This window comes from Telmatherina bonti, assembly GCF_933228915.1.
Source record: "Telmatherina bonti genome assembly, chromosome: 5".
Taxonomy (NCBI): domain Eukaryota; kingdom Metazoa; phylum Chordata; class Actinopteri; order Atheriniformes; family Telmatherinidae; genus Telmatherina; species Telmatherina bonti.
Window position 1 is genome coordinate 6423611 of NC_136623.1, and position 18504 is coordinate 6442114.

The following is an 18504-nucleotide window of genomic DNA, read 5'->3' on the forward strand; positions in this document are numbered from 1 at the left end:
GATGAAAACACGCCGCTTTCATGCGGGTCAGCAACAAAACCACGAAGTGCCCTGCTGGCAAGTTGCTGCTTCCCTAACGGATAATTCACGGCAGGATTTCCCTGCACTGGCTGGACCGTCTCTGCAGATGCAGCGCTGCATTATGGAGCCGCAGCACTGAAGCAGACAGTGTTCTGCATGTACAAATGCAGCAAACGTGCAGCAGCAGAGCAGATGCACTAAAAGAAAATAATGCAATAAATAATTTATTATTATTATAAACAATTTTTTTTCACGAGAAAATAACTGATATAAAAAAAGTGTTCAGTTACAGCAGTGCAGTTCCTCAGTCAGCAGACAGGAGGAAGCTTCTTGTTTCCTCAGTGTAAGAGAAGAATTCTCCATGTTCAGCAGGAACTGGACAAACTGGTGGCTGACTGTTTCGGCCAGTCTCCAGCCTATGGACGTGGTGGAAGGCAGGAGGATGATCACAAACACTGCCTACATGAGGCTCGAAGGCCCATCTCTGCTCCCTTACGTATGTAAATCAGACGATGTCGTACGTCGCCGCCGTCATACATCCACACCTCTTTCCCGGTGTTGCTCAGTCAGTTCATCCTCTAGTGGACAGGGCTGAGTTCAGAGTTCAACTCTGCATTTTGAAAGCAGTTGGTACTGATAACGTACCGCCATAAGGTCGTTTACGACCATCCAAAAACACCAGAAGAAGAAAAACCACAAGGTTTGGTTTTTTGTTCTCTACCTCTTCAGGTGCATCTTATTTGGCAGTTTCTGCGTCGTCTTGTTCCTATTCCTCCTCTTCTCTGGTTTGTTATATTTGTTGTTGTGTGTTGGCTATGCGACTTATCCCCCCCCCAAATTTCCTGTGGTATTTTCTGCCTCGGTGACGGATAGCTGAGCCCCTTGAAAACAGACCAAATTACGCGCTAACCAACACAGGAGTCTAATGAAATCCACCCACCCACACCGCAGCTCATACAGTCACTATAACTGTACATATTCAACCTCGATGCCGTCGCATTTTCCCCCTTTGTTTTCGGTATATACATATATATGTGTGTATGGTTCTTATTTTAGTTCTGTGTGTACGATATCCAGCTGTCTGCAACACCGAAGCTCCCCAATGTCCTCTGGACAAATCAGCTCCAGATCAACTCCCAGAACGCGAGCTGAAGTCTCAGAGTCTACAAAGCAAACTGAACCAGACTGATTAAACATCTTGTTCCAGACGTTACAGGATCTTCCTCCAGAAGCAGATTCTGTTCCTGCTTGGAAACTGCTGAGACAAAATATGATTAAAAAAACCCTGAAAGTCTGAAGCCCTGACCTGCGTCTCCACCACAGGGGCGGTCTTCGGGCCGAGGGGGTTGTTGAGGGCGATGGTGTAACTAAGCACGCGGCTGGTGGTCCCATTGCCGCCGTCCGGCTGCCATTCCCCCACCGAGAGGTCTGCAGGAAGAAGAGGTGAAACAATAACTCGGATGTGAGAAAACAAACCACTTTATCAGAAAGACAAAGTGAAATGTACATTTTTGTATCAAACTTGCGTATTATTTACACCAGTTGTGCAACCTTTATCTCTATATTTGTACAGATAAAAAGCAGATCTCTAAATTCAGATTAATACAACAAGTCAGAAAATCCCAAGTCACAGAGAGATGACCAAGGTCAAAGCAGCCGTCACAGCTCCGTAAAGATAAGTCTGTTTAAGCAGGAATAACACGTTATCGATGCAAACTTCAGTCATGTTCAGCAGCTTAGACAGCGATTGGTGTTGGTCATACGGGTATCCTTTCCAACACAACAGAAAGCTTGGTGGTGGACGCAGCGAGCGGCTTCGTTCCATTTGCTGGTGGAAGAGATGATGCAGAATCTTTCAGCCAGTTGATAATTACGTAATATTTACCTCCACCAAGGAGGATGTGGACTTTATGTTTGTTGTGTTTGTCTGTTTTTTAGCAACTTCAAGTAAAACCTCCTGCAGGGACCTTCATGATGTTTCTTATAGAACGGGTCCTGGTCTAACTCTGATCCGGATCAGCATCTGGATTAAGGAATGTTGTGAAGGACTCTTCCTGATTGTGACATAAAACCATTTTCCATATATCTGCATAAAATCCCAATATACATACTACCATCCAGAACAGGAACAACATTCTGGATACTACCATCCAGAACAGGAACAACATTCTGGATACTACCATCCAGAACAGGAACAACATTCTGGATACTACCATCCAGAACAGGAACAACATTCTGGATACTATCATCCAGAACAGGAACAACATTCTGGATCCTACCATCCAGAACAGGAACAACATTCTGGATCCTACCATCCAGAACAGGAACAACGTTTTGGATACTACCATCCAGAACAGGAACAACGTCCTGGTTACTACCATCCAGAACAGGAACAACATTCTGGATACTACCATGCAGAACAGGAACAACATTCTGGATACTACCATCCAGAACAGGAACAACGTTTTGGATACTACCATCCAGAACAGGAACAACGTTTTGGATACTACCATCCAGAACAGGAACAACGTTTTGGATACTACCATCCAGAACAGGAACAACGTCCTGGTTACTACCATCCAGAACAGGAACAACGTTTTGGATACTACCATCCAGAACAGGAACAACATTCTGGATCCTACCACCCAGAACAGGAACAATGTTTTGGATACTACCATCCAGAACAGGAACAACATTCTGGATACTACCATCCAGAACAGGAACAACATTCTGGATACTACCATCCAGAACAGGAACAATGTTTTGGATACTACCATCCAGAACAGGAACAACATTCTGGATACTACCATCCATAACAGGAACAACATTCTGGATACTACCATCCAGAACAGGAACAACATTCTGGATACTACCATCCAGAACAGGAACAACATTCTGGATACTACCATCCAGAACAGGAACAACATTCTGGATACTACCATCCAGAACAGGAACAACATTCTGGATACTACCATCCAGAACAGGAACAACATTCTGGATACTACCATCCAGAACAGGAACAACATTCTGGATCCTACCATCCAGAACAGGAACAACATTCTGGATCCTACCATCCAGAACAGGAACAACATTCTGGATCCTACCATCCATAACAGGAACAACATTCTGGATACTACCATCCAGAACAGGAACAACATTCTGGATACTACCATCCAGAACAGGAACAACATTCTGGATACTACCATCCAGAACAGGAACAACGTCCTGGTTACTACCATCCAGAACAGGAACAACATTCTGGATACTACCATCCAGAACAGGAACAACATTCTGGATACTACCATCCAGAACAGGAACAACATTCTGGATACTACCATCCAGAACAGGAACAACATTCTGGATACTACCATCCAGAACAGGAACAATGTTTTGGATACTACCATCCAGAACAGGAACAATGTTTTGGATACTACCATCCAGAACAGGAACAATGTTTTGGATACTACCATCCAGAACAGGAACAATGTTTTGGATACTACCATCCAGAACAGGAACAATGTTTTGGATCCTACCATCCAGAACAGGAACAATGTTTTGGATCCTACCATCCAGAACAGGAACAATGTTTTGGATCCTACCATCCAGAACAGGAACAATGTTTTGGATACTACCATCCAGAACAGGAACAATGTTTTGGATCCTACCATCCAGAACAGGAACAATGTTTTGGATCCTACCATCCAGAACAGGAACAATGTTTTGGATACTACCAGTCCCCAGTTTAACTTCATACAGGAGAAGTTAAACTGGAATGAAGCCTATCCTGGCTCCATTCATGAGCACATCTCCTCTATCAGCACATCCAGAACAGACAGATGTGTGTTTTTCTCATCAGCGCTCAGCTAGCCTCGCAGCAGCACAGATAAATCTCTTCCAGTGTTTCTCAGCTGGATCTGATAACAGAAAGCGAAAGCTTAGGGATCGACATGAACCCGTTGGGTAACGCAGTACTGATCCATTCTGCTGACAGCAGCCTTGACAGCTCAGTGAACAGTGGAATAAAAACAAACCAACCGCCAGCGTCTGGACAGGAAAAACTGGCTTTCTCGCCGTTTTGTCCGATGCAACAAGTCCATGCAGGTTGAGGCTTTGTTGTAACTTTGACAGCAAGAGAAACAACGTACCGGTGAAGTGTCTCTGGGAGAATAGGTGCTGGATGAAGTGTGTGTCTGCAGAGAATAGCAGGTCGTGCAGCTTGTCCACGCTCATGCGGACCACGGTGTTGATGTTGAGCCGTCCGCCGAGGTCAGCGCAGAACGACTCCACCTCCCCTGAAACTAAAAATAGCTCTGCTTCCTCAGTCTTAAACTTTGGCACTTCAGCAGCAGAAACATTCATTCTGTGTTTTTTTCCAGCCAGTTAACTTGTAAAAACTGTAAAAATGACATGAAAACGAGGGGTTTGATGCACCAGTGCACACCCTGCCGAGTTACTTCGACTGTTCTTAGCAGAGACAAACCCAGCAGCCTTTACTCTGCATCATGTTCTGCTTCCTGGGGTTTTTCACACCAGCTTCATCCTTTCAGCACTCCATGTTGCTGTGAAGGGATGGACGTATCGATACTCTGGAGTCGATATTGGCCAGTCAAAATATTGCATTTGTTGCTTTATTAAATATGTGGATAAGACTCTGCAGAGACAAAACATGACACTTGTTTTCACTTCTGAGAGTTTTAGATAATAACTCTGCTTATGAAGCGCAGCAAAGTGTTTTTCTTCGGTGTCACATGATCATGGCAGCCAATCAGATTTCATGATGACATGATGAAGACAACGCTTTGTGATTCTATTGGTCTAATGTACATTATTGCACATTGTTCTGTTTATTGTATTTCTTTCACATTTTTTAATCCTTTTATAGTGAATAATCTGATGTTGATCTAGTTTATCATTTTGAAAAAAGTTTATTTTATCTGATATTTGTTTAATGTACTCATTAATATAATTTACTTTTTATTCCATTTTAACCTTGTAATAAAGACATTAATGGACGCTGTACAATCATAATGTTTATTTTAAGGGACAAGAAGTTTTGGTACTGACTGAAAAAGTGCCATGGCTAACGGTGCCGTGTGGATCGGACATATTTTAGTATTTTACTGTTCCTGTGGTCTACCAAGACGGTTGCAGCTGTGGATGCCGTCCAGGCCTGGCTGGATTCCTCAGACAGTCTAAAGTTCATGTGCGACTGTGTTTTTTTTTATTTTTTTTTTATTTTATTTTTATTTTAACCTCCAACTTTCCTCCAGTTTTTTGTTTTTCCTGACTTTCCCACCGTTTCATTATTTCCAATTCAAAGCTTCTGAACTAAACAAACAAGCAACTTGTGATTGTTTTAAAATTAGGGGTGTAACAATACATCGATCTGAATCAATTGGATCAATCATGTGGTCAATGAGCCGAGGACATCGATGCAAAATCCAAATATTCAAAGATAAATCTTTTATTTTGAAAATGGCTTGATAGCAAGTCAATCAGGTGCCTCATTTCCTTTTATTACTTTTAGTCTTCTTCATCAGAAATTAGTTTTATTAAACTGATAAAATATATGAGCAAATCAGGAATTAAATATTTAGCAACATACTTGCCGCTTTTTGTTATTTAGACATGAATGGAAATGGCTGTTCAATTACCTTCAATATTGATTCTTATCAATCGACGAATCCTAAACTGATCTGAAATCAGATCATGACTGAATTTGAGATATCGGCGATTAAATCTAAATGTCACGCTCAAACTGGCGATTTCCACTCAGCAAACAGAGTGATGCTTCAGGATGTCACGATGGGTAAATTTAACAATTAATTTGCATGATCAATTCATGGTAAACATCATCGGTTCAATAAATGATCACATTTGAACTACGACAGCAGATCAGATCAACTCAGGAAGCAACAGCTCGTTGCTTGTTTGGCTTTCTTTTGTTCAGCATGAAGGTAAGGTTCGTCTAACAATTTTTATCTTTTTCAAACTGATGTGAACTTTTCTTCACCTCAGCATCCGACAAACACAATGGACCAATCAGAGAAGGCGTGCAGCGTCACCAGAACCGGTGGAGAGCTACGCAGGCGCTGCTACTTTGCATCAAGCGTCCGTTTAAATGCGACTCCTCAGCCCGGAGGGATTCTCTTTCCGCTTCAAGCTGTTAACTCTTATTGTCTTTATGTTTACGCTGTAAAAGCCTTTCTCGCAGTCACGGCTAACGTGGAAAATGCAAAACAAGAATAAATAAATAAAAAAAAAAGAATTTAAAAAATAGATAAAAGAAAATGCAGAAAAAAAAAATGAATAAAAAAATAAATAAAATAAATAAAAAAAAGAAAATTTAGAAAAAGTAAAAGAATAAAAATAAAGAAAAAAGAAAATGCAGAATAAAAAATAATTAACTCAATAAATTATATTTTAAAAATAAATTAGAAAAAAAAAAAAAAAGAAAATGCAGAAACAAAAGAAACAACGTGGAAGTTTAGAAACTAGGACAAGAATCTAAAAAGAGATTTCTAAAGGACTGATTTTCATGCAGGTCTACAAGTCCGTCAGGTTTCATTCCGATTACTTACTATCGTCTTGCGTGTCGGACGAGTTGCTGGGGTCCGTGGGGAGCTCTTCATCGTTGGCGATGTCCAATGAGGAGAGGTTTCCGTGGCTGGAGGATGGTGGGGGAAGCATGTGATTGGCTGATTCGGACAGACTGTCCCCTCCTTCCTCCAGATTCTGAAACAGTCACAGCAAACAGAAGGGAAGATTAGTATGAAAATGAGCCCACTGTCACATGACATGAGGTCGTAGTGGTCGACCTCGTGTTGATGCGACCTGAGCAGACGTACCGCCATGGCCGTGTAATCAATGGGAAACCTGCACAGACCTCCATTTATACAAAGCAGAGAGTATTAGAGCTGCAGCCTGACAGAAACTACTCATCACCAGGAAGTCTGAGTGCTGTGGAGGTGGCGCCTCTTCCTATCATCTGGCTCACACAGTGCTGGATGTCAGGGGGACTTACGAAGGAGGCGGCAGCGGAGGCCGTGGTGTTGGTGGGCGTGGTGGATGGCAGTGAACTGGGCGGACTGGGTTCCAGAGGTTCAGAGCTGAGTCTGCGTCCCGATGAGGAAGGCACCTCGATGGGCAGACAGGAAGTGGAGGATGCTGGAGAAGTCCCACTGAGGCTGGTGGCTGAGGGGAAACTGGCCATACCGCAGAGCACCAGCGGAGGCGGGGTGCTGCCGGTGGAGGGAAGCGACACCGAGCTCAGGTCGAGAAGATCCGTGACCGACACGGACTCTTCCGCTGGCCTGGAGAACAGGTTAAAGAGTTCACGTTAAAACACACACCCTGCAGGTAAACCCTCTAAACTCCGCCCCCTAAACTCACAGCAGGCCGTTCATGTGTTCCGCAGTGGGAGAGACGTAGTCGTCGTCTTCGCTCGTCAGGCCCAGCTCGGTGCCGTAGCACTGGTGCACGATGTGCCACAGCTCTTTGGGGGACAGAGACTGGCAACAGCATTTTAATATAGACGTCACGAAACCGATGGGAAAACGCTCGTTTCGTGTACTGGTACACCGTAGTACTGTTCCGTGTACTAGTACTGCTCCGTGTACTAGTACACCGCAGTACTGTTCCGTGTACTAGTACTGCTCCGTGTACTAGTACACCGTAGTACTGTTCCGTGTACTAGTACTGCTCCGTGTACTAGTACACCGCAGTACTGTTCCGTGTACTAGTACACCGCAGTACAGTACACCGTAGTACTGTTCCATGTACTAGTACTGTTCCGTGTACTAGTACTGTTCCGTGTACTAGTACACCGTAGTACTGTTCCGTGTACTAGTACTGCTCCGTGTACTAGTACACCGCAGTACAGTACACCGTAGTACTGTTCCATGTACTAGTACTGTTCCGTGTACTAGTACACCGCAGTACTGTTCCGTGTACTGGTACACCGCAGTACTGTTCCGTGTACTGGTACACCGCAGTACTGTTCCGTGTACTAGTACACCGCAGTACTGTTCCGTGTACTGGTACACCGCAGTACTGTTCCGTGTACTGGTACACCGCAGTACTGTTCCGTGTACTGGTACACCGCAGTACTGTTCCGTGTACTGGTACACCGCAGTACTGTTCCGTGTACTGGTACACCGCAGTACTGTTCCGTGTACTGGTACACCGCAGTACTGTTCCATGTACTGGTACACCGCAGTACTGTTCCATGTACTAGTACACCGCAGTACTGTTCCGTGTACTAGTACACCGCAGTACAGTACACCGTAGTACTGTTCCATGTACTAGTACTGTTCCGTGTACTAGTACACCGCAGTACTGTTCCGTGTACTGGTACACCGCAGTACTGTTCCGTGTACTGGTACACCGCAGTACTGTTCCGTGTACTGGTACACCGCAGTACTGTTCCGTGTACTGGTACACCGCAGTACTGTTCCGTGTACTGGTACACCGCAGTACTGTTCCATGTACTAGTACACCGCAGTACTGTTCCGTGTACTAGTACACCGCAGTACAGTACACCGTAGTACTGTTCCATGTACTAGTACTGTTCCGTGTACTAGTACACCGCAGTACAGTACACCGTAGTACTGTTCCATGTACTAGTACTGTTCCGTGTACTAGTACACCGCAGTACAGTACACCGTAGTACTGTTCCATGTACTAGTACTGTTCCGTGTACTAGTACACCGCAGTACAGTACACCGTAGTACTGTTCCATGTACTAGTACTGTTCCGTGTACTAGTACACCGCAGTACTGCTCCGTGTACTAGTACACCGCAGTACTGTTCCATGTACTGGTACACCGCAGTACTGTTCCGTGTACTAGTACACCGCAGTACTGTTCCGTGTACTAGTACACCGCAGTACTGTTCCGTGTACTAGTACACCGCAGTACTGTTCCGTGTACTGGTACACCGCAGTACTGTTCCGTGTACTAGTACCCCGTAGTACTGTTCCATGTACTAGTACTGTTCCATGTACTAGTATGCCGTAGTACTGTTCCGTGTACTAGTACTGCTCCGTGTACTAGTACACCGTAGTACTGTTCCGTGTACTAGTACTGCTCCGTGTACTAGTACACCGCAGTACTGTTCCGTGTACTAGTACACCGCAGTACAGTACACCGTAGTACTGTTCCATGTACTAGTACTGTTCCGTGTACTAGTACTGTTCCGTGTACTAGTACACCGTAGTACTGTTCCGTGTACTAGTACTGCTCCGTGTACTAGTACACCGCAGTACTGTTCCGTGTACTAGTACACCGCAGTACAGTACACCGTAGTACTGTTCCATGTACTAGTACTGTTCCGTGTACTAGTACTGTTCCGTGTACTAGTACACCGTAGTACTGTTCCGTGTACTAGTACTGTTCCGTGTACTGGTACACCGCAGTACTGTTCCGTGTACTGGTACACCGCAGTACTGTTCCGTGTACTGGTACACCGCAGTACTGTTCCATGTACTGGTACACCGCAGTACTGTTCCATGTACTAGTACACCGCAGTACTGTTCCGTGTACTAGTACACCGCAGTACAGTACACCGTAGTACTGTTCCATGTACTAGTACTGTTCCGTGTACTAGTACACCGCAGTACTGTTCCGTGTACTGGTACACCGCAGTACTGTTCCGTGTACTGGTACACCGCAGTACTGTTCCGTGTACTGGTACACCGCAGTACTGTTCCGTGTACTGGTACACCGCAGTACTGTTCCGTGTACTGGTACACCGCAGTACTGTTCCGTGTACTAGTACACCGCAGTACTGTTCCATGTACTAGTACACCGCAGTACTGTTCCGTGTACTAGTACACCGCAGTACAGTACACCGTAGTACTGTTCCATGTACTAGTACTGTTCCGTGTACTAGTACACCGCAGTACTGTTCCGTGTACTGGTACACCGCAGTACTGTTCCGTGTACTGGTACACCGCAGTACTGTTCCGTGTACTGGTACACCGCAGTACTGTTCCGTGTACTGGTACACCGCAGTACTGTTCCGTGTACTGGTACACCGCAGTACTGTTCCATGTACTAGTACACCGCAGTACTGTTCCGTGTACTAGTACACCGCAGTACAGTACACCGTAGTACTGTTCCATGTACTAGTACTGTTCCGTGTACTAGTACACCGCAGTACAGTACACCGTAGTACTGTTCCATGTACTAGTACTGTTCCGTGTACTAGTACACCGCAGTACAGTACACCGTAGTACTGTTCCATGTACTAGTACTGTTCCGTGTACTAGTACACCGCAGTACTGCTCCGTGTACTAGTACACCGCAGTACTGTTCCATGTACTGGTACACCGCAGTACTGTTCCGTGTACTAGTACACCGCAGTACTGTTCCGTGTACTGGTACACCGCAGTACTGTTCCGTGTACTGGTACACCGCAGTACTGTTCCGTGTACTAGTACACCGTAGTACTGTTCCATGTACTAGTACTGTTCCATGTACTAGTATGCCGTAGTACTGTTCCATGTACTAGTACACCGCAGTACTGTTCCATGTACTAGTACTGTTCTGTGTACTAGTACACCGTAGTACTGTTCCGTGTACTGGTACACCGCAGTACTGTTCCGTGTACTAGTACACCGCAGTACAGTACACCGTAGTACTGTTCCATGTACTAGTACTGTTCCGTGTACTAGTACACCGCAGTACTGTTCCATGTACTGGTACACCGCAGTACTGTTCCGTGTACTAGTACGCCATAGTACTGTTCCGTGTACTAGTACACCGCAGTACTGTTCCATGTACTAGTACTGTTCTGTGTACTAGTACACCGTAGTACTGTTCCATGTACTAGTACACCGCAGTACTGTTCCATGTACTAGTACTGTTCCATGTACCAGTACACCGTAGTACTATTCCATGTACTAGTACTGTTCCATGTACTAGTACACCGTAGTACTGTTCCATGTACTAGTATTGTTCCATGTACTAGTACACCGTAGTACTGTTCCATGTACTAGTACTGTTCCGTGTACTAGTACGCCGTAGTACTGTTCCGTGTACTAGTACGCCATAGTACTGTTCCGTGTACTAGTACGCCATAGTACTGTTCCGTGTACTAGTACACCGTAGTACTGTTCCATGTACTAGTACACCGTAGTACTGTTCCGTGTACTGGTACACCGTAGTACTGTTCCATGTACTAGTAATGTTCCATGTACTAGTATGCCGTAGTACTGTTCCATGTACTAGTACACCGCAGTACTGTTCCATGTACTAGTACTGTTCTGTGTACTAGTACACCGTAGTACTGTTCCATGTACTAGTACACCGCAGTACTGTTCCATGTACTAGTACTGTTCCATGTACCAGTACACCGTAGTACTATTCCATGTACTAGTACTGTTCCATGTACTAGTACACCGTAGTACTGTTCCATGTACTAGTACTGTTCCGTGTACTAGTACGCCATAGTACTGTTCCGTGTACTAGTACACCGTAGTACTGTTCCATGTACTAGTACACCGTAGTACTGTTCCGTGTACTGGTACACCGTAGTACTGTTCCATGTACTAGTACTGTTCCATGTACTAGTACACCGTAGTACTGTTCCATGTACTAGTACTGTTCCATGTACTAGCACACCGTAGTACTGTTCCATGTACTAGTACTGTTCCGTGTACTAGTACTGTTCCGTGTACTAGTACGCCGTAGTACTGTTCCATGTACTAGTACACCGTAGTACTGTTCCATGTACTAGTACTGTTCCATGTACTAGTACGCCGTAGTACTGTTCCGTGTACTAGTACGCCGTAGTACTGTTCCATGTACTAGTACTGTTCCGTGTACTAGTACGCCGTAGTACTGTTCCGTGTACTAGTACACCGTAGTACTGTTCCGTGTACTAGTACACCGTAGTACTGTTCCGTGTACTAGTACACCGTAGTACTGTTCCATGTACTAGTAGTAGTACTGTTCCATGTACTAGTACGCCGTAGTACTGTTCCGTGTACTAGTACGCCGTAGTACTGTTCCATGTACTAGTACTGTTCCGTGTACTAGTACGCCGTAGTACTGTTCCATGTACTAGTACTGTTCCGTGTACTAGTACGCCGTAGTACTGTTCCGTGTACTAGTACGCCGTAGTACTGTTCCGTGTACTAGTACACCGTAGTACTGTTCCGTGTACTAGTACACCGTAGTACTGTTCCGTGTACTAGTACACCGTAGTACTGTTCCATGTACTAGTAGTAGTACTGTTCCATGTACTAGTACGCCGTAGTACTGTTCCGTGTACTAGTACGCCGTAGTACTGTTCCATGTACTAGTACTGTTCCGTGTACTAGTACGCCGTAGTACTGTTCCATGTACTAGTACGCCGTAGTACTGTTCCGTGTACTAGTACGCCGTAGTACTGTTCCGTGTACTAGTACGCCGTAGTACTGTTCCGTGTACTAGTACACCGTAGTACTGTTCCGTGTACTAGTACACCGTAGTACTGTTCCGTGTACTAGTACACCGTAGTACTGTTCCATGTACTAGTAGTAGTACTGTTCCCTTTTATGTACTAGTACTCAGTATTCCGGCTCGTGTACTGCATGATGTACTAGTACTCAGTATTCCGGCTCGTGTACTGCATGATGTACTAGTACTCAGTATTCCGGCTCGTGTACTGCATGATGTACTAGTACTCAGTATTCCGGCTCGTGTACTGCATGATGTACTAGTACTCAGTATTCCGGCTCGTGTACTGCATGATGTACTAGTACTCAGTATTCCGGCTCGTGTACTGCATGATGTACTAGTACTCAGTATTCCGGCTCGTGTACTGCATGATGTACTAGTACTCAGTATTCCGGCTCGTGTACTGCATGATGTACTAGTACTCAGTATTCCGGCTCGTGTACTGCATGATGTACTAGTACTTAAACAGTACACAGAGCGGTGAAAGTGACGTCATTCGGTGTGAATGATGCTAATCAGGAAACCTGACCAATAGGAACACAGTATACTCAGCATGTTAACCCTCGGACGTCCGACTCGCGTTTTTTTCGTTTCAGGTTTTTGCAGCAGATGAGAAATATTCAGGATTTCTCTGTTCAGCATCTTTTTTCAGCACGACGTCACCTGGATGGTCTGGAATTACTCTCAGCTGAACCTACGTTGTTGACACGTTGGCTTCGATCAGCTGATCGGACGTCAGGTTTCCCAATATGAAATGTTAACACCTGCTTATCGCATCTTTTATGCTCTGCTACAGAAATACTTTTATCAGATTGAAACGATCGTACCTGTGGTTTCCTGGAGAGTTTAAAAAGGTTGACAGCTGCAGATGTTTTGCTGCGCTGCTTTAAAAGCTAAACTAACATCAGTTTATTCTTTGCCGCATTAGGTCCAGTAGCTTTCAGTACTTAGAAATGTAGCTGTGTGAAGACAAACCTACTAAAGTATTTACCGTTTACTTCAGCGCAGCACCTTGTTTTTCTGATTTCACTACAAGCTGACCAACGGACGACAAGTTCATCGTCTTTATTTAATGAAAAACTGAGATAACACGTCACGCTGGAATATAAAGAGGTTATGCTGCTGCTAAAAGCTACAACTTACAGCTGATCCCGCTAGTCGACACAATAACTGGCGACCAGTCGATTATGAAAATAACTGTATGGAGGTAATTCCAGGTATTTAAAACAAACTAAACAGCTTTTTCCAAGCTTTACCTTCTCCAACAAGGCGTTTTGCCACAGACGGAAAATCATCATGAAGCTGCGATCCCTCGCCCCGAACGACGTGAAGAAATGCTGAGAGGACGAACAGAGGCGACAAGACAGAAGAAGAAATAGGTTAAAGTCTGCGGGAGACGAACTCCGTCAGCTCCTTCTCTTGGTGGGAAGCAAGGCGTGTAAACAGTTTTCACGCCTTTCCAGGCAGAGAAGTGTCGAGTCATACCTTCTCATTGTCGGTGCTGATCTGGATGGCGTTCGGGATGAGCTTGGCAGTCTTCTCCTTGGTCATAGACGTCACGTCTTTCAGCAGAATGGTGATCTGAACAGAGGAGAGCGGGACATGTTCCTGTCTGACTCTTATCTGTCACATATCGACCTGGGAACATATCTGCCTTATCTGCTGGGAGCTGGGACAGTAACTGGGCTGTATGAGCCTGTGTGTACACAGTGAGAGCATGACCTACAGTGGTTTCCCAGCGGAAGATGTTGCTGTAGAAACAGAGCCAGTTCTCGGAGAGATAGAGGCGCCCCTGCAGCAGTATGTCCTTCTGCAGAGCACACGAGTAGTCTGAGGAAAGAAAGAGGAAAAGAGACCGGATCAGCTGAGCGAGGACACCTGCCTGCTCCAGGAAACCCTTCAACCAGTCAGCCTGCCTCACCCACAATGAGCCGCTCCGTGTCCGGAAGTTTCTTAAAGATCTTACGGAAGTCCTCGTTGCGCTGTTTGTAAGTCGGACTGAGAACCTGGGAGAGAAGAGAGCTCACAGCGACCGTTTGCACATTTACCAACACCGATTTGCTGCTGACGTGTACTTACGTTGTACCAGCTCTGCATTTTCTGCAAAGAAACAAGAAGAACTTCCTGAGTGTCGGATGTTTCTGCAGGAACAAAGTTTGACTGACAGCGCAGCAGTATGGCAGTGATCTGGACTGGTCTGGTTCCAGACCCACCATCAGACCTTCACAACTAACTCACCCAGATCCATGGAAATGTTCCAGATTTAATGTTTTAACCGGAGATCCTACAGAATGAAAGCTTACGTAGAAGTACACATATTTCTAGCCAGATTTCAGGGTCTGTGTTGGTGTTTTCCTGCCTCAGGTAGAAACCTCAGCAGAGAAGTGAATCCCTCGCCACCTGGTACATCAATCAGCTGAGAATACACAGCTAGCAGAGGTTTCAACCAGAAACATCAAACTAAAAGATTCCGATCCACAAAGTTAAGTTTCCTTCAGATCAGCAAGTTATTTTCACCTCCTGGCAGCATTTTGCGCAGTAAGTCCAGTTCAGACGGGTCTGCGACCCAGCAGAGAGAATCCCTGCCTTCCAGGATCCAGCTGAGGTGTGGCGTGCGCCACAGCGAGATCTCAGCGCTTCTTTCTGCTTTTTAAATCTGCAACCAGCAGATCAGAACCAGTGGTTCCACTAAAGCAGAAGTCCTCATGTGCAACTGAATTTAAAATAGCAAAAATAAATACTTATTTTTCTAAATGTAAATGTGTCTTTATTTTTACTGATTTATTTTCCCTTACTTTATTTACTGGCTCTGATCATTTTGTTATTTGACAATCTGGCCCACCTGGATATCTAGTCCTGCGTTAAAACATGCACTTTGCATGGACTTTTCTTTTATGATTGTCATTTAAATTATTTATTTATTTTTCTGTTTTTATTTATTTTTTTGTGTGCCAATGTGGATCCCCAAGACTGGTTTGATGAGAGTGTTTTATCTATGTGAGTGTGTGTGATAAGTGTGTTAGACTTTGGGTAAATTCTATATTTTTGTATGTGAAGGCAGGTTTTTAACCTTGTTTTTGTGCTACTTTTGTATGAAAACTGCTGTATAAAAAAACTTTGGCTAAAACCATGATGTGTTCAGGAAGTACGTCCTCAGTGCGGAGAGGAAAGTGTGTTTGAGGAGGGACCCGCAGCTGAGCGACTGCAGATGTTCAGCAGAGAAGGTCCAGGAGGTCATGACGACGTATCAGACGACAAGCTGCTGAAAGTCATCGGTGGTTCTCCAACAGAACCTTCCAGAACCAGAACCTGACGTATGCTGGCGTTCAGGACCCCAACGCGCTGACTGAGGGATTAATAGTGCCATGGATCAGATCTAACTTTATTTATAAAGCACTTTTCCTGCAGTAACATGTAACAAAGTGCTTAACAGGTTATAAAAGCACGACAAAGAGTTATCCATCCATCGCCCCCCCTATTCCAACACCGGTCTTGTGTTTCCTCCATGTTTAGCTGGAAAACTGTCAGAATCTTTATAAACAGAGGAGGATAACGTGGTTCTTCGGGTCACAGCTGTGACGTCAATGTGACCAAATCAGCTTCTCTCACAGAGATAACGCCACATTCAGCTTTTAGACAAGACGTGTTCTAACCAAGTTGTTTAAATGTGGACAAATTAGCATTTTTTCTTTAATAGTTTCGTTCTGCTGAAAATCCCACATTTCTTTAAATAAATACAGAGTGTATTTTTTACGCGACCGACAGTTGGACCGCTGGTCTGGAGGAAGTTCTGGACACTAAAAGTTGTTTTGCTTCATGTGAAAACCATGAGGCGCCACCAAAACCGCCTGACAAAAAGCTGAGATGCTTCCGCCATCCGCCCCCCCGTAGACCCCGTAGCAGCAGACCGGTAGGATAGACCAGACCCGGGCCGTCCCCCGTAGACCCCGTAGCAGCAGACCGGTAGGATAGACCAGACCCGGGCCGTCCCCCGTAGACCCCGTAGCAGCAGACCGGTAGGATAGACCAGACCCGGGCCGTCCCCCGTAGACCCCGTAGCAGCAGACCGGTAGGATAGACCAGACCCGGGCCGTCCCCCGTAGACCCCGTAGCAGCAGACCGGTAGGATAGACCAGACCCGGGCCGTTCCCCGTAGACCCCGTAGCAGCAGACCGGTAGGATAGACCAGACCCGGGCCGTTCCCCGTAGACCCCGTAGCAGCAGACCGGTAGGATAGACCAGACCCGGGCCGTTCCCCGTAGACCCCGTAGCAGCAGACCGGTAGGATAGACCAGACCCGGGCCGTTCCCCGTAGACCCCGTAGCAGCAGACCGGTAGGATAGACCAGACCCGGGCCGTCCCCCGTAGACCCCGTAGCAGCAGACCGGTAGGATAGACCAGACCCGGGCCGTCCCCCGTAGACCCCGTAGCAGCAGACCGGTAGGATAGACCAGACCCGGGCCGTCCCCCGTAGACCCCGTAGCAGCAGACCGGTATTATAGACCAGACCCCCATGCCCTGCACGGCGGCGTTACCTTGGCATTGCGACTGAAGTGGCGAGAAGCGAGTGGGTACGCGGACGAAAGGGAAGAGGCGGAGGGTATGGAGGGCAGCGGGCTGTCCGAACCTCCTCCTCCTCCTCCGGTGCTCTTCTCCCCTCCTCCTTCGCTCTCGCTGGCCTTGCCTCCCCCGAGGACCCTGCGCCGCAGGGAGGGGGAGCTGCCGGGGGTGCTGCGTGGAGAGTTACTGGCCGTGCTGGGGACGAGAGAAGGCAGAGAGAGAGAGGGTTATCTCAGGGGAACACGGAGGAAAAGCTTTCATTTCTCCGCTCTGAGACGACTTTAAGGTCATGCTGTGAAGAAGAGCTGCAGGCGTTTCCTTTCCGGTATGATCTGAAGAAGAGTCTCAGCGATACTGCAGCCACACAGAGACGACATTTAAAGCCTCTTACCACCAGACGTTTACTGTGAGCTGCAGGAGAAGTCTGTCATTCAGCTTGGGTTCATTCCCGTCTGGTGAACACATGAAAAACATGAGCGAGTGAAGAAAGGCCTCGGTAACGCGGGGTTTAACCGCACACGCTCAGGACTGCAGTGTGACCGTTACATCATCACCGAGAAAAACCAAAACATCAGAATTTTCTAAGATTCGTTGTTCAGACACGTTTTTATCCTCGCTCTGCACCAAGCTACACGTTCACGCAACATTTTCACGCTAAAACACGCGGAAATGTGCGACAGCATGAATAACGTGAACTAATGGACAGACAGATTCAGGTTTGCAGCAGCATTAACGTGCAGATAAACACGGAAACTACGCGTCTTTCAGCTAGCTTCTCCTGCCTTCTTAAAGAAGACTTTTGGTGTCGTTTGCAGACAGAAGCCTCTGTATTCCAGGTAGAGCTCCCAAAACCTTTTTATTCCTTTCCTCTGAGAGAAATCCAGACTGAAAACATGAGATTTGTTCACATTTCTGGTTACTTTATTCTGATGCTATATTATCTAGTTATGTTAGACATAAACCTAAGCTGAGATTTATTCCGTTATTACACACGATAGATAATTCCTGCTGCTCTTTACACCACGCTGGACTGAAAATATTTGGCTTTTATATTGATGGTATAAGATTACATAAGGGATTAACCTCGACTTATGTTTGTAATCGTCTAGATATGATATTTTATATAATAGTTTGATGTGGAGACAGAAAAGGTCTGAAGAGATCTCTTTGCAGGTGCTTCATTAAAGCTGGATGGTTCTCAGAATATTTATGTTTAATGTTCAGCTCTTTTTATTCCACTTCCTTTAAAATGAAAAGTTTGACGTAAAACACTGGGAAGATTTACGTGTTTCCATCACAGTTTAACGCCAAACAAAAGCAAAATTTCTCCAATTTCAACAAAGTGAAACTGCGACAAAGTACGAGATCTGTTAAGATCTGATCCTGCAAGGACGTCGAGGACGGACATATTGTGTGTTTTGGAGCAAATGTTTGGGCTGAAACAGAGAGAAGTCACCCAGAAGCATCTTTACTGGAAGTA

At 45.6% G+C, this 18504-nt stretch overlaps 1 protein-coding gene across 2 annotated transcripts in view; it reads right to left on the reverse strand.

Annotated features, from left to right (window-relative positions):
* The window catches only part of gramd1a (GRAM domain containing 1A), a 46764-nt gene that overhangs the window by 16410 nt on the left and 11850 nt on the right, over positions 1 to 18504 (reverse strand). For both annotated transcript variants that reach the window (XM_079240376.1, XM_079240377.1), the window contains 11 exons: positions 17000 to 17219; positions 14544 to 14564; positions 14386 to 14470; positions 14191 to 14294; positions 13950 to 14045; positions 13721 to 13801; positions 7414 to 7532; positions 7046 to 7334; positions 6603 to 6756; positions 4167 to 4319; positions 1328 to 1449 (listed from right to left, as the gene is read on the reverse strand). In XM_079240376.1, the coding sequence (XP_079096502.1) occupies positions 1328 to 1449; positions 4167 to 4319; positions 6603 to 6756; positions 7046 to 7334; positions 7414 to 7532; positions 13721 to 13801; positions 13950 to 14045; positions 14191 to 14294; positions 14386 to 14470; positions 14544 to 14564; positions 17000 to 17219 (1444 nt within the window). The remainder of the gene's footprint in view (positions 1 to 1327; positions 1450 to 4166; positions 4320 to 6602; positions 6757 to 7045; positions 7335 to 7413; positions 7533 to 13720; positions 13802 to 13949; positions 14046 to 14190; positions 14295 to 14385; positions 14471 to 14543; positions 14565 to 16999; positions 17220 to 18504) is intronic.